A 14,920-nucleotide genomic window follows, 5' to 3' on the forward strand; every position below is an offset into this window, starting at 1 on the left:
GATACTGCGACCGGGACAGTATGACTTGGTCAGCCGTGGAGCCAGGGGGACAAGAGAAGCACAGAAGAGCGGAGCCTTCTCTGCTTACCACTTCGAAGATAGCAACCGGCGGAACGAGACAGATGGCGATGCCCCAAGCATTAACAAGCTGAGGCTCAACCCATACGAGGAGCAAAGCACTGTAGCTTAGCATCTTACAAGGTAGACATTGACAACAATATCCAGACTGTTGCCGAGCATTCTTGTGTCTGCCTAACAGATCCGAAAGCCGAGAAGTGGTTGCCGCTGCTCAGCTGAACACCAGGATGTCGTTCTTCACTAGCTCGGGCGTCGATCGTAAGGCAAACATTCCCAGCCAGTAGATACGCTTCTTCTATGCAGGTACAGTCCGATCCAGCCGAAGCAGAAGAGGTGAAGTGAGAACCGTTACGCACAGAGGGCTATTTTCGGCTCTCGCGAGTGTGGAGACAGTCGTCATCTGCTTGGCCTGCGCTCGAGTCTTGGTCTTCACGATGCGAACCATTTCGCAGTTCGGGCAGTCATGCGGGCTTGTTGTTTGCTGTGTGCATGATTGTTTGGTAGAGGCCGCCATCGCGACTCTGACTCTTCTGCTCACCGGACGGATTCTAACATCACGCCACTGTCTCTATCGCTCAGCCGCGAAGCATACCTCGACTTCGACCTCGACCCCTCATCCGTCCACATCGAGGATATCGAGTAGTGAATCATCTCCCTCTGCAGCAGCGCATATCCGCGGACAACCAGGTTGACAGCTTCACGCGTGGCAAGGATCCACCTTTTGACCTTGCGCATACACCAAGGTTCACTAGCACTCTGACGTACGCTTCCGATCTTCCTCTGCACGCGACAGACTCGCATCACTCACTAGACTAAGCGGCAAAGTCTGCTGTGAGGAGTCGGCAGAGCTGGAAGTCTTTAGAATCACCGCAGACTATGGCTTACAATCGCGGCTACAACCCAGACTCACTACCGGCGTACGTATTGCCTCTCGTATCCGTGTCCCTTCTGTCGTTCCTATTCTTGCGGCTGTGTAGCTGTGAAGAGCACTGAACCAACAAGAGAGGACAACGTCGCTGATGAAACACGTTCATTGGAACAGACACGCCGAACCTGAGCAAGCAGCGCAGATGCTCACCGGCAACCCCAACAACGGCGGCGGCAGGCGCGACGATCGTAGCAGCCTGCCCTCGAATGCGAACTACAATAAACCGGTCCCTCCACCACCGCAAGTACAGGCTCTCCGACCTGGCCAAGACGATCGATATGGCAGTAGGCAAAGCTCGGGTGGATATCAATCGCCAGCACCGCCTGGCGCATACGGCTCTTCGAATCCTCCTCCGCAACAGCAGGGCTACAACGACAACTATGGCCGACAGAACTCGCCTCGATACGATCAGTACAGCCAACAACAATCACAGTCACAACGGTATGGTTCGGGCCAAGGGCAGGGAGGATATGGCCAACAACAAGCGCCTGGCGGCTTCAGCCAAGCACCACCTCCACGAAGCAGCAGCACAAACTATGGCGTAAGCTCTCCTCCACCTCAAGCCTCCTATGGCCAAGGTCCGCGACCCCAAGAAGGCTATCATGGCCGACCTCCGATCCCAGACCACCAGCGCCCGCCTACAGTCGCCCCACCTCGAGATGGTAACGATCGTGATGCTCTATGGCCTCTTTTCCTACAAGTGGACAAGAATCGCAGCGGGCAACTTTCCGAATCCGAACTTTCCTCCGCACTCGTCAACGGCGATTACACAGCCTTCGATCCGCATACCGTCAAGATGATGATCCGAATGTTCGATACTGATAGGTCGGGGACCATAAACTTTGACGAATTCTGCGGGCTATGGGGGTTCCTGGCTGCATGGAGGGGCCTTTTCGACCGTTTCGATGTGGACAGGAGTGGGAACATATCTTTGAGGGAGTTTGAAGATGCACTGGTGGCTTTTGGATACAGGTTGAGCCCACAGTTCGTACAGCTGCTTTTCAGCACATACGCAAAGAGCCACAGCAGGGGACGAGGAGACGAAAGGGAAAGAGAGAAGGTGCTGAGCTTTGACCTCTTCGTGCAGGCTTGTATAAGCCTGAAGAGGATGACGGATGTGTTTAAGAAGTACGATACGGATCGGGATGGGTATATCACCCTGAGTTTTGAGGAGTAAGTGGAACTGCCGCAGGCATGGAATTGGATGCTTTACTGACTGATTGGTGTTACAGGTTCTTGACAGGTGCGCAAAGCCTCTTTCTATTCAACTCGATTTCCGCGCAGACGGATACTGGGTTGTATTGATCTGTCGAACCGAGGCTAACGCATGGAGAAGAAATATTGAAGCAAAAGTGAGCTCGGCTCGGCTCCAGAACGACATTGCCATAGGATGGCTCGAACAGGGACTCGATCAGGATTATCGCAGTGTTAGACGATGATCTCGGAGTACAGCATATTGGGAATAGCAGGACTACAGACCAAAGCCTGAAGGGCTGGGCCGCGTCATCGCCTCTAAGCAGAGCACACCCCAGCAGATTGGGGAGTGATGTATGTGTTGCATGGGACGGAAGGAGGAATGGTGTGGCGCGGAGATACCCATATGAGTTTATGCAGCATAGTAGACTGGTGTGAAGCCACATGAATCCTTGTCTTCCCATTGAGTTCAGCATCTTGTGAAGTGATACCTATGTTTCGCGCTGATCTCGCGTTGTGGCCCGAGCTCAAACTTGAGCAGTCCAAATGTGGGAGTTGCGATCACGATCTGTAGACAACGACGGCCACGAAGATAACAAACATGGCAGACGAAGACTCACGGAAACACCTGCCAGGCATCGACACAGCACCAGACGTCTACGAAACAGGCAACGATGTAGACGACGACACTACGACCAGCACATTCCAAACATCGCAATCCGGCGCAGACAGTGCTGGGAGTGGCTCAGATACCACCGAGGAAGATGACGATGACTATGGTGTATCCAGAAGGAGACTGTTCCCGCAACGCGCGCGAAGCCGATTTGGCCAACGAAGCCGCAACGTGAGGACAGATGGAGTAGACTTGAGTGATCGTGTTGACGGGAAGAGGAAGGGGTACAGGGTGAGAAGGCGGCAGTATGATGACGACGACGGCGAAGATGAGAGCCTTGAAGCACGGATAGCCAGATTAAGGAGAGAGGTCGAGGAGTGTAAGGCACAGGCGGAGGAGGAGCGGAAGGCTGGCCAAGAAGAGGAGGATGATGATGATGAAGATGGAGAGAATGACACGACCAAAGAGGTAGACGCTCTGTCTCGCCTTCTAGCGGGTATCGACCTACCACCTACGAACTCTGCTGCGAAACGTGGTCACAGAAGGAAAAGCTCCGTCTTCCATGATGCACCCACGACATCTTCGCAATCCCAGCCCGAAGCACCTCCAGATGACCAGCCTCTCACACAGATCACGACTTTTGATAGCAGACTAGCAGCTCTCGAATCAGCACTCGGCGTCTCGAGCATCCTCGACTCAACCACCGAAACTTCGACGCTCTCCACACCGCTCTTACCATCTCTCACACTCCTCGACCAACAGCTCTCAAGCCTCACTACCGCAACTTCCCTATCCGCCCTCGAAGCAGCCACATCCAAGATCCAGAGCCTCAAGGCTCAAGCCGACAATCTCTCATCACTCTCAGCCGAAGGCGTAGAAGAAGAAGGCGCGTCCACAACGCTGACACCATCGGACCTGGAGAAGCTACAATCACTATATACTATCCTCCCGACTTTACAATCACTATCGCCGACTGTGCCAGCTCTGATCATGAGGCTGAGGAGTCTGAATCATATTCACACAGCAGCGGCACAAGCGAGTGATGACCTGGAGGCCGTGGAGCAGAGGCAGGCAGAGATGGATCGTGAGTTGAAGATGTGGCGGGAGGGGTTGGAGAAGGTTGAGAAGGCTGTTGTGGATGGGTTGGAGAGTAATGGTAGAAATGGAGGCATGGTCAAGAAGTGGGTGGAGGAGTTGGAGGGAAGAGTGAAGACGCTCAGATGAGAGACGGGTATCGTACGCAACGGCAGTGTCGACTGAGGGTTCTCATGGAGCGGTCGGTTGCTCGTGTTACAGATTACTGGACGGTGTCGCTGCTACGACTGGACGCGAGATCGAACGACGCTTGTATCACTCTCCCATAAGCACTATCACAGACTCCAACATTGAAGATCTATACTCCAAACCCTACCCTGGGTCCATGGTCTTTCTCCCAATGCATCTAAATAGCGCCGTCACCAACAACGCACTATCTGGGCGCTGCAGTGCAATCCCGCGACTTAACCTTGGATCACGGGAAGCTCACACGGCAAACATGCACGTGTTCGCTGCAATCGGAAGTAGACATGTGTCAAATGTGTCAAGCTTTGGCACCAAGCCACACGTGGAGCTTGTTCTTGAGCTTATACCCACGTCTCGGAAGTGCTATATAAAGGATCGATGCGCAGGCACTAAGGTTTGGGTCGCTCGGTACCGCGTGCGGAACTCGGCTGAGAGTGAGAGCGATGGACTCGGTGTATGTGGTATGGACGAGCAATGCGCAACTAAGCAGGATTCGATGAAGCGCAATCGTTGCTTAACTGTAACACAACGCCAGTGTCGTTGGCGTTCTCCGCGTGTGTGGTCCCAAAATTTCGCTCGATCGCCATACACCGAGCTGGCCTAGCTGTAGATGCTACGCGACAATATGAGAAGCTGCGAGAGTTGGTCACTGGAGCCATTGCAGCGCAAGCTCCCTGTATTGCCGCGGCTGATCATAACTACTGGACCCACGCGATAGCCAGGTTTCATGCCAAACCCTTCCCGAACAATGCCACGATCGAAGTTGTGATCCTGGGAGCAGCGGGTTTGATTGACCATAAGCACCATGATAGATTGCCTATGTCACGACCGGCTGTCAAGAGACATACAAATCCTCAATTGCTGAGTGACGAAGTCACGAGCTACGCACCTTGGGCCCCATCATCCTCCACAATCAGCCCCAAGCCCCAGCCGCAGGCAAAGGGCTCTGGGCTGGATACGTTTGTCGATCCTTAAGCTATAAGTTCATCACCTCTCTAGAGTTTCTCCACAGCCATGCTGAAGCTAACAAGTAGCGCCGGACACTTTTGTCCGCACTGTGGGCATAGTGCATGCAATTGCACACGGTCGACAGACAAGCACGGCATGGATACATGCTTTGTCATGTAAGCGAAAGCCTACACTGCTGGCCCATGCTCTCTATTTTGGAACTTCGTAACTTACTTATACGAACCTGGACAAACACTAAACGGACTAGAGACACTTTCACGTCGATTCCTCCCTACAGTCGTATTGCGGTAGCGTCATCAGCAAAGGTCTCAACAGCCCGGTAGGTGGTGTCGATGGGGAGCAGTAAATTGCACAGCCCGTAATGTCATACATGCCGTCGTAGCCGATGACCAAATGCACAAGAGGCAGGATTCCCGAATACCGAGCGGTTTCCTGTTGTGCTTACTTTATGCGGCTTTGACTTGGCGCAAAATCCTATCGATCGTCAAACATATTGAACACTTCCGACAGCAACATACGCTACCAGTGGCAGCTGCAAAGCTACATCTTCAATCAAGTCGCCAGTTGGACCACTTTGTGCGCGAAGGAATCCGATGTCATCGAGCATAGCTACTGACCGGAAATACCTCTATGTATGCCCTGTCAGCCTTTCTGTCAGCCGTCGCACAAGCCCTTTGGTATGGGAATAGCACTTATCGAAAGCGAACAAAATCGCCCTGCCTAGGAAATACCGAGCGTTGAACTGTTCTAGATGTGCAAGAGGCCGGATCATTTCGGCGCATCATAGAGGACCACATGGCGGCCTCCATGCTCATGGGAGGCCACCATCATAACGGACACAAGCCTCGACGCCAATACTGTTGGCATTGCTTCCTATGTGTCTCCACGAGCTTAGACCTGTTAGTTGGAGCTTATTACAGTGACTCTGACGCAAATGAACCAGAAACGGTCAAGCCTTCGACACATGGCTGCACGAGGCATCCTCGAGAGATCTACACGCACAGCCGCAAGGGCACGTTGGTATCGCACATCTCCATGACTGGCTGCGCAGCTTCACCGAGCAACATTAAGCCAACATAAATGATGGTATGAAGGATGCAGCGTTGTTGCAATGCAGAGAATCGGCTTCAGTGACATCGAGGGGAAGAGGTCAAGAGGTCAACACAGCGACGACGATGGGGTATATAAATCCCGTTGTGCTCCTCGAGATTGGGACTCATCATCCAACAATAACCAATTCAATCAACACAACAACCAGAACAACCACCAACCAAACCAAGTCAATCAACATGTACGCCCTCAACATCATCGCCGCCTCCTTCGCCATCGTCGGCGCCATGGCCAACAGCATCCCAAGCCAAATGGGCGTCGAAGTCATCCGCGAGAACGGCAACGTCCTCGTCCGTGAGGTCGTACGTCTTCCCCCGATCCCCTCTTCCAAACCACCACAACCTCTAACGAGCATCACAGGCACACCCACTCAGCAAGCGCGCTTGCACCAACTGCGTCCACGTTGGTGGCCACTGCATCATCGGCGAGGGCAACTGCTACAGCACCGAGAACGCTCTCTGCACCGATTGCGGCGCCGCTGGCACGATCTGTGTTGACCGACAGGGCGGTAGCTGCAGTGCCCCATAAGTTACGAGGGCATGGAGGGAATGTATGCATGAATGATGGGATGAAGCGATGGCGACATGATGGAATGGGTCACAATCTTTGCTGTATTTTAGAGCTTCAAGCTGCTTTGGCTGCGGATCGATAGGGTCATTGATGAGATCAGTTTTGACATATTCTCGATGTCTTCGATCCCTGAACATACTCTAATGCTCTGCCCGACAGATATATCATGTTGGCCTCGGTAGTACTTCATCACGTGCAGCCCTGGTGAAGATCATGCCCAAGCTTTGCTCAGCAGTCTCGGCGATGCTTGTCCCGATCGCGGGACCACTTTCCCATCATCACTTCCTCCCACTCGTCCCACTGGCGAGATGCCGTCTCATCATGCATCGCAAGCGCCGCATCAAACACCACACCGCTGATACGAATGGACATATGACGCACCCCGAACGCCGACCACGTTTCGACTAACGCTCAAGTCGAGCGTGTGAGCCGTTGAAGCAGCAGCACGTTATCACTTCTTGATGAGATGTGGATGCCTTATCTGCGACCAGGCGCCGCATGGCAGCCCGTATGCAGACTGCAGCTGCAGTTCGCGGCTATGATCAGCGCCTGCTGCCAGGTACCTAGCAGGAACTTGCCTCTTCAGCCAGCTTGCGAACCAGACTGATCGCCGTGTGACGTGCCGTGGTATGGAGCATGACGTGGCAGCCATGTTCCTGTCAAGCGATAGCCTGGAGCGTACATGTATATGAGTACACGGTCGTCAAGGACCAGCATTCTCCCCTGCTTGAACAGGCACACCTAAGCAGTACCATATCATCACATCTTTCAACATGGCTAGCAAATCCAACTTCGTTCGTGGCGCGTTGAAGCGTAACCCAAACCACAAGCGTGATGGTCTGAGATCTTACGTCCATGCTATGAATAAATGGGGCTTTGGTTCAACCATCCAAGGTCCATACTGTCGCGTGAATCAGATTCATCAGCAAGGCCAACAGGCCGTGTTCAAACAGACTGGAAAGAGAGTCTAAGACGACTTTATTGCCCCGGCGCAGCCATCGCTGAAGAGAATATAGCGGCGGAAGAGCCCATGTAAAGGGCCATGTCTACAGATGCATCTGGTCAGACTGGCAACGTCCCTGTATGTACGTCTCATCGTTGTGGGAGGACATGTCACTGACCATGCATAGGCTGAGGACATTGAGAACAACGTCGAATATCTAGCGGTTTGACGGCGTATGAGTCACCTGTTCCATTCATCAAGCCTGGTGATCGAGTTCTGATCGATGGCGGCTCAGGCGGCGTGGGAACATTTGCGATTCAGTTCGCCAAGCTCGCTGGTGCGCATGTCACGACTACGTGCTCGGGGAGGAACGTGGAAGTGTGTAGAGGGCTTGAAGCAGATGTGTTGCTGAACTATACCAAAGCGCCATTTATCGCAACTGAAGAAGCAATCCGAATCCGCTGGACCTTTCAATCTCATTATCGACAACATCTGCAATGACTTCGATCTATACTGGAAGATGCACACCATAAGCAAACCAAAGGCGAAGTACATGATGGTGGGTTGGGGACCGTCGCTGAGCTGCATTGATTTCATCATGCAGGCAACCTTCACTCGGGGCTTTCTGGGTGGTGGACATCATCAGCTACAGGTCTTTGCTGCAGGCAACAAGACAGAAGAGCATGGCAAGATCGCGACTTGGATTGCGGAAGGCAAGGTCAAGCCTGTGATCGATTCGAAGTTCTTGATGGAAGATGCTGTGGACGCGTTCCGCAAGCTGAAGTCTGGCAGAGCAGGGGGGAAGATCGTTGTGGAGGTGGCAGAGAGGTGAGGGGGAGAGATGACTGGGTAGTCACGGGATAGCATTGCGTATGGGATATTTGGTAAGCAGACGCGAATGAACATTATGATTTTGAGAGGTTAAAGCTACTCGAGCCTGCTCGAGCGCTATTGCTGGTACTGACAACAAAAAGTACTAATGGCCATCGCTTCACGTCTGCGCTGGTTGCATGGATCTTCCTCTCAACACGTCCAAAGACTCTTGCAGAGCTGTCAATAGTGGCATGATACCAGAATATGCCTTGCCATGGGTATGCTCCATGTGTGCCATGGTGCTGACCGTATGTGCCAGCTGTTGCATGCCGTCAAGCTCATGGTCAATCATCGTGTGCAGCATTCGCATCTTCAGCTCCGCGGTGTCCAGATTATAGCCTTCAGCCTTGATGCCAGCGGTTGCCAAGCACGGATCATGATCGATTATCGCCAAGATGGCTTGAAGACAGACCGCGGCTTGTTGCAGCATCACAACAACATTCGTGAGGACTGCTTGCAAGCCATGTGTTGCGCAACCGTAGCAGTCTAATGAGGTCTGTCCCTTCTGTATCGCCGTGTGAATGACCTGTAGGACTTGATCAAAGTTTGTCCTCGGTAGGCTGACCTGGCATCGGAACAAGGCGGTAATGTCGTCGAGAAGCATTGAGCATTGGCATGGCAATGATATACCATTCGACTGCATCAACATACTGGGTGTGTTCGCAGCCGTGGAGATCTGCTGGACCCATCGGTGGTCGACGTTTGCATCTGCGCCGAAAGCCGGCATATCGGCAACGATCGAAGTGGGCCCGTTCATGAAGTCGATCGCGAAGCTTTGAATTGGCCAAGCGGATGTGCCAGCAGATTCGGACCAACTACTCTGTGGCAAAGCTGTCGGGGTGAAATATCCTTCATCACCTGAGCCAGCCTGTGGCCCTGATGGCTCATACGGAGAAGTAGTGCTGTGATTGGACTGAGACGTGTAGCCTGGTGAAGCATCGCACAGTAGATTGCCACATGGAGCAGCCGATGGCATACTGGAGGAGTGATAAAGCTCTGCAGAAGTGACAGAGACCACTTCAGCAGGCGAATCAATGATCTCTCGGTGTGATCTAGTGTTGGATATCGTGGGAATATGCTCGATGGCCCGTCCGAGGCCAGCTTCCAGTGATGGGACTGGTGGCGAGCCTTGATGTGGACCAGCAGACTGGCTGATAGATGCGCCGCAACTCTTCGCCTTTCGGTGGCCTTTGGGCTTTCCCACGGGTCTTCCGGTACTGTATGTACACGTTAAGCCTGCTACAGTGCAGCGGTTGCACACGGGCTTCTCTCCTGCACAGCCTGTCTTCCTCCTATAGCACTGGTCGCAAGCAGTAGAGGGCATGTTGAAACGAATGACCGTGTAAAGAAGTCTGGATTAAATGGGTTTGTCTGGACTGTGCAACACTGGACTGCAGTGTACTTATGACTCAATGTAAACACATCGCTGTGCAGAGCCTGACGCGATCTGGAGGTGGCTTTCCGAATCAGTGGACAGTGGAGAAGAATAGAACATTGCTACCCCTGCCGGCCATGTGCGCACGACCAGGACAGCGAGCAGTGCCTGATCGACAGCGAGGATGTTCGGGAACTCTGGTTCAGAACAACATCATTTTAGCCGAACGAGCTTTCAGGCTGATATGAATCGCAACGTAAGCAGAAGCGTATGGCGACCCGCGGACTTCTTGTTATGCTCGATTTCCAGCTTGGGAGGCGTTGCATCCACCATACAGCACAAACGCCTGAGGCATATGTCTCAAGATGAGCAGGTACGCCATCGGAGGCCCGTAGGATACGACCTGGAGGGCATGCCGTTTTGCTATGTGTCTCGTCAGCAATAACCAGTCGATCAGAGCACAAAGGACGGAATTGTAATTATCGATCGTTCGGCCGTTTCCGTTTTGCCGGGCAGACCTCTCGCTGACGCCTTGGCAAGCCGTGGTGTTGGTGTTACGCAACCGATGGCAATCTGCAATGGCAATCTGCAATGGCAATCTGCAAGACGCTGCTAGCTTCATGCTTGTAATTGTCGTGTGCGCGGTGGGTGCAGGAACGAAGGACTGATGGAACGAGCTTCATCATGATCAAGAGCATTCTCCGGTGCTTGATACAGTCGATCATGCGAAAGCTTGTCTATTCAGGGAAAGCTTGGCTCACGAATGAGGAAGTTCTCGAGGAGCCTACCTCGCAGGCCATGGCAGGTCCCAGCACTGGCCTGCCTGGAAGGAATGCTATTGATACCGAACATCGTGTGAATGAACTCTTAGTGGTTGGTTCTATTCGGAGACTCCGGCTCGGCACTGCGGAAGTAGAAGTATAAGCGAGCGTGAGATCTTTGATCAAGATGACAACCTTGCCCACTGCTTCCAGAAGCTCCGTTTCGTGTTTCAGTTGGTGACCGAGGTTCGTCAGGTGTCCTCATGGCATAAAGACGGCTGCTGATGACTGCCGCGAAGGCGTCGAATTGCTGCTGCATCGAGCGAGATCAGGTCATGAATCCCATCAACGTCGGCAAGTGACCTCGATGAGGAACGTGATGCGCTTGATCTGCATCACGAAAGGCCAGAAATAGGTGAGAGACCACCGTCTCCGCCATCTGGGTAGGTTCATAATCGGTGCCATTCCAGCGTAGTGGGCTGTTCTCCCGTGTCTTGCAAGCGCACGGTGGCGTGCGACGTGGAGTTTCCTGAGTCCTTCAGACTGTAGCCTTAGGTGCGTGAGGCGTGAGCAGCACAGAGATGCTGTGGCATAGTCGTGCAAGAAGGTCGTTCCTGGGTGTGTGAGGAGTCAGGAGGACGAGTGTTGAAGGATACTGCATCAATGTTGGGAAGGAGATGCTTCCGCGGCAGATGGATCTCCTTTGGGGCTAGCGTGTTTTCGACATTCAGTGCAGTGCTCTACACTGCTACAGTACAGCCTACGAGCATGTCCACGCCTCTCACACCGCAGACTCAGCAGCGTCCTGACAGTCAAAAGAGGCATTGCCGTCGATGCGGCCATGTCAAAGTCACTCAATTCGCCCACAGCGCGACTGCTGCAGTCGTCGCGACTCTTCTCATTGCCACGACCACTACCACAGCCAGCATTAGAGACGGTGACATCGACTGGCATATATCGTGCATCCGAAACGGCGACTCTCCCATATCCAACACAACAAGCCATTACCACACCGGCATCATCACAGTTCCGCGGGGACTTCGGTCTAAAGCGCCCTTTACCCTCGAAAGCCATCAAGGGACGACCGCACCTCCGCATCAGGGCGCAAGACAACAGTGCACACATTACTGACTTCGAGAGTGCATTGAACCATACGCAGACCCAGGCGAAATGGCAGCAGATGGGTGCGCCCTTGTTAATCAAGGGGAAGCGGGACACCTTTACGAACAACAACAAGTCAATTACCAGTGTCTACGATGCAACCGTCGACAACACAGATCGAGAGGCTGTAAGGCTGGCCATGTTCCAGTCTAGTGATGCCTCATCGCAATCAAGGAGGAATGGAGTGCCCTCTAGCCAGCCACAGGCGACGAAGAGGTGGAAGTATGGTGGACCGTGGATAACGGGCATGCAGGAGGGACAGTTTGCAACGTGGTTGAGTCGCTCAGGTCTACAGGAACGCAAGAAGGAGTTCCGTACTTTTTTGATCCAGCGCATGCTTGAACGTCGGGTTCGAAATGAGGAGAGAGTACTACGAGAACAGGGCGAGCGACGAGCACTCTCTGCCGCTCAAAAGGAGACCTTCCGGGCTGAGATCGAGTCGAACTATGACACAGAGCTCAAAAGGCTTCGTGACGAGCATGAGATACAGTTTCTTGGGTCTGAGATGACGGCTGCCATCTGCGACTTCTTAGATCTACCAGGTATTCGAGGCCAAGTTGGGGCCGGGGATATTGCTGCGACCTCCGCTCTGCAAGACGAGCTCACATCAGGTCTGGGCGCAAGCGACAGTGGGCCGCCATCGACACATCCAGGAGCTGGTCTTGGACATGTACGAAGCAACGCGGTGATGGAGAACCACCCCTTCTGGGGACCCCAGGCATATGCTTCACCTGTACTTGCTCGTGTAGTGACACCACGCAACAACTACCAGGGCAGCAGGTATCAGGCGATGATTGGTGTTGGAGGTGTCGTGACAAACGACCCTGTCGGTAACAGTGGCCGTCAGGACAGGAGGCATGTTGCACCAACCGAATACAACGAGGAAAACATTCCCGAGCAGTACCTGGACACTGATCGAATGACAACCGTTATCGACACAGACCTACCGGGCGGTAACAAGACCTGGGTACATCCACAGACCGCACACATCGACGAGCGAGGTCGGATACGCCTTGATGTTGGCAGAGGCGACCAAGAGGCAATCGCCGTGAAGAGGAACAAGGTTGAGCCTATTCACGAGGCAAGAAGTGCAAGCTCGCGCGGTCCAGCGCCTTACGCGCCTCAGGCTTCGATTGCCAACTTTGGCACTGCACTGCCTGATATGAGGCGTGCGGGACCCGCTCGCTCGTTGACTACAGGCTTCGATGAACAGGTTCCTCAAAGGCCACGGCGAGAAAGCGAAACCGCGGCGAAAATCAGAGAACTTCTTGGCAATGCACCGAAGAGGTAGTGCTGTCAGTCGATATGTAGTGTACAAATAGACGAAGCTGTCCCTATACAAAAGTCTGCAACGCGATGTTGAGATAAAGATGCCACACATCGGCTTCCATCGGTTTAATACCTGTCCTGCAGACCCACAAGAAATAGCGTTCCTTCCTCCACCAAAGCCGACCTCACATCACCGCACCACTTCACTCCCCAAACACACTCCTCTACAAATCAATGACCAAGAACACACCCAACATGACCCGCAACCCCAAACCCATCGCCAACCCCGACCTGCCAGCGCCTCCATCAGGCAGATACCCAGCCAAATCCCACTGCCGCCGCGTGGCGCAGCACATTGCTCAAAATGGCGGGCCTACATCAGGACTTCTCTACCTCGAAGGCCAATCGACCAAAATGACCGAAGATGACGACCAGGCTTCTCACTTCCGGCAGCGAAGGCACTTTTACTATTTGACGGGATGCGATCTGCCGGATTGCGTTTTCGCCTACGATATTGCTGGCGACAAGGCCGTTTTGTGGATTCCACCTATTGATCCGGAGGAAGTGATGTGGTCTGGTCTGCCGACGTTGGTGGAGCAGGCGCAGGAGAAGTATGATGTTGATGAGGTCAGGACGACGGAGCAGTTGAAAGATGGTGGGATTGCGGATTCGTTGAGCGAGAGTGGGATGACGGTTTTTGTGATGAAGGATCGTGCGGATCTTGCGATCTTTGAGACGACGAGGATTTTACAGGCGAAGGGTCCGAGGATTAATGGTGATTACCTCCGTGAGGCGATTGAGAGGTGTAGAGTTGTGAAGGATGAGCACGAAATTGCCATGATCCGACATGCGAATATCGTGTCGAGTTATGCGCATGAGCAAGTTCTGGCGAGTGTGACAAGGGCGAGTAATGAGAGGGAGTTGAATGCGGTGTTTGTGATGCACTGTCATGCCAACGGGTGCAAGGAGATGGCGTATGGCTGCATCTGCGCTTCCGGGACGGCTGGATCTACGCTACATTACGTTCACAACGACCAACCGCTGGAAGGAAAGGATAACATCTTATTGGATGCCGGGTGCGAGTATAACTGTTACTGCTCAGATATCACGAGGAGTTTCCCGATTACGAAGGATGGCAAGTTCACGAAGGAGAGTAAGGAGATTTATGATCTGGTGCATCTGATGCAGAGTGAGTGCTTCAAGATGATCAAGGCGGGCGTTATGTGGGAGGACGTGCATATGAAGGCACATATTGTTGCCGCGGAGGGACTCCAGAAGTTGGGGATCTTCAAGAAGGAGTTGAGCATTGAGCAGATTTTGGAGTCACACATCACCACGAGATTCTTCCCACACGGGCTGGGACACTACCTCGGCATGGACACTCACGATTGCGGTGGCAATGCGAACTACGCTGATCCAAACCCATTTTTTGCATACCTTCGTGTGCGAGGAAGGTTGCCGGTCAATTCTGTGGTCACGAATGAGCCAGGTATATACTTCCGAGAGTATCCTATGAGGCAGGAGCTTAAGGATGGCAAGTGGGATGCTGTTGTCGACCAAGGTGTTCTTAGTCGATATTGGCGGGTGGGAGGTATCAGGCTTGAGGATGATATTGTGGTCAAGGAGGATGGATACGAGAATCTCACGACAGTCAGTAGCGATTGGAAGAGTGTGCAGGCTATGGTTAGTGGAAGCCAGCCAGACTTTGTGCCGGCGTAGTGTGGTCATTAGCCTCGTAGTGCACAGAACGTGAGCACATGCACATGTAATGCTGTACCCTCAGACTGTCGATCTG

The 14,920-nt window shown here is 53.2% G+C and overlaps 7 protein-coding genes across 7 annotated transcripts; 6 read left to right on the forward strand and 1 right to left on the reverse strand.

Moving 5' to 3' along the window:
- Nucleotides 1–954: 954 nt before the first annotated feature.
- On the forward strand, nucleotides 955–2,311 carry CLAFUR5_08663 (Programmed cell death protein 6; the record flags this gene model as incomplete). The annotated part of the gene is made up of 3 exons (XM_047907811.1): nucleotides 955–995; nucleotides 1,121–2,179; nucleotides 2,239–2,311. The coding sequence occupies 3 exons, from the start codon at nucleotides 955–957 to the stop codon at nucleotides 2,309–2,311; spliced, it is 1,173 nt and encodes a 390-aa protein (XP_047759495.1).
- Nucleotides 2,312–2,801: 490 nt separating this feature from the next.
- On the forward strand, nucleotides 2,802–4,037 carry CLAFUR5_08664 (uncharacterized protein; the record flags this gene model as incomplete). The annotated part of the gene is made up of 1 exon (XM_047907812.1): nucleotides 2,802–4,037. The coding sequence occupies one exon, from the start codon at nucleotides 2,802–2,804 to the stop codon at nucleotides 4,035–4,037; it is 1,236 nt and encodes a 411-aa protein (XP_047759078.1).
- Nucleotides 4,038–6,151: 2,114 nt separating this feature from the next.
- Nucleotides 6,152–6,701, forward strand: CLAFUR5_08665 (uncharacterized protein; the record flags this gene model as incomplete). Its single annotated transcript, XM_047907813.1, has 2 exons — nucleotides 6,152–6,475; nucleotides 6,534–6,701. 2 exons carry the CDS (start codon nucleotides 6,152–6,154, stop codon nucleotides 6,699–6,701), a joined length of 492 nt encoding a protein of 163 aa, XP_047759079.1.
- A 1,084-nt stretch (nucleotides 6,702–7,785) lies between these two features.
- CLAFUR5_08666 (Zinc-type alcohol dehydrogenase-like protein) lies at nucleotides 7,786–8,518 on the forward strand (the record flags this gene model as incomplete). The annotated part of the gene is made up of 3 exons (XM_047907814.1): nucleotides 7,786–7,824; nucleotides 7,927–8,064; nucleotides 8,111–8,518. 3 exons carry the CDS (start codon nucleotides 7,786–7,788, stop codon nucleotides 8,516–8,518), a joined length of 585 nt encoding a protein of 194 aa, XP_047759076.1.
- Nucleotides 8,519–8,677: 159 nt separating this feature from the next.
- Nucleotides 8,678–9,535, reverse strand: CLAFUR5_08667 (uncharacterized protein; the record flags this gene model as incomplete). The annotated part of the gene is made up of 1 exon (XM_047907815.1): nucleotides 8,678–9,535. One exon carries the CDS (start codon nucleotides 9,533–9,535, stop codon nucleotides 8,678–8,680), a length of 858 nt encoding a protein of 285 aa, XP_047759077.1.
- Nucleotides 9,536–11,536: 2,001 nt separating this feature from the next.
- CLAFUR5_08668 (uncharacterized protein) lies at nucleotides 11,537–13,147 on the forward strand (the record flags this gene model as incomplete). Its single annotated transcript, XM_047907816.1, has 1 exon — nucleotides 11,537–13,147. One exon carries the CDS (start codon nucleotides 11,537–11,539, stop codon nucleotides 13,145–13,147), a length of 1,611 nt encoding a protein of 536 aa, XP_047759499.1.
- A 212-nt stretch (nucleotides 13,148–13,359) lies between these two features.
- On the forward strand, nucleotides 13,360–14,844 carry CLAFUR5_08669 (putative Xaa-Pro aminopeptidase PEPP; the record flags this gene model as incomplete). Its single annotated transcript, XM_047907817.1, has 1 exon — nucleotides 13,360–14,844. One exon carries the CDS (start codon nucleotides 13,360–13,362, stop codon nucleotides 14,842–14,844), a length of 1,485 nt encoding a protein of 494 aa, XP_047759925.1.
- Nucleotides 14,845–14,920: the final 76 nt, after the last annotated feature.

This window comes from Fulvia fulva, chromosome 3 (assembly GCF_020509005.1).
Source record: "Fulvia fulva chromosome 3, complete sequence".
In the NCBI taxonomy this organism is placed as follows: Eukaryota; Fungi; Ascomycota; class Dothideomycetes; order Mycosphaerellales; family Mycosphaerellaceae; genus Fulvia; species Fulvia fulva.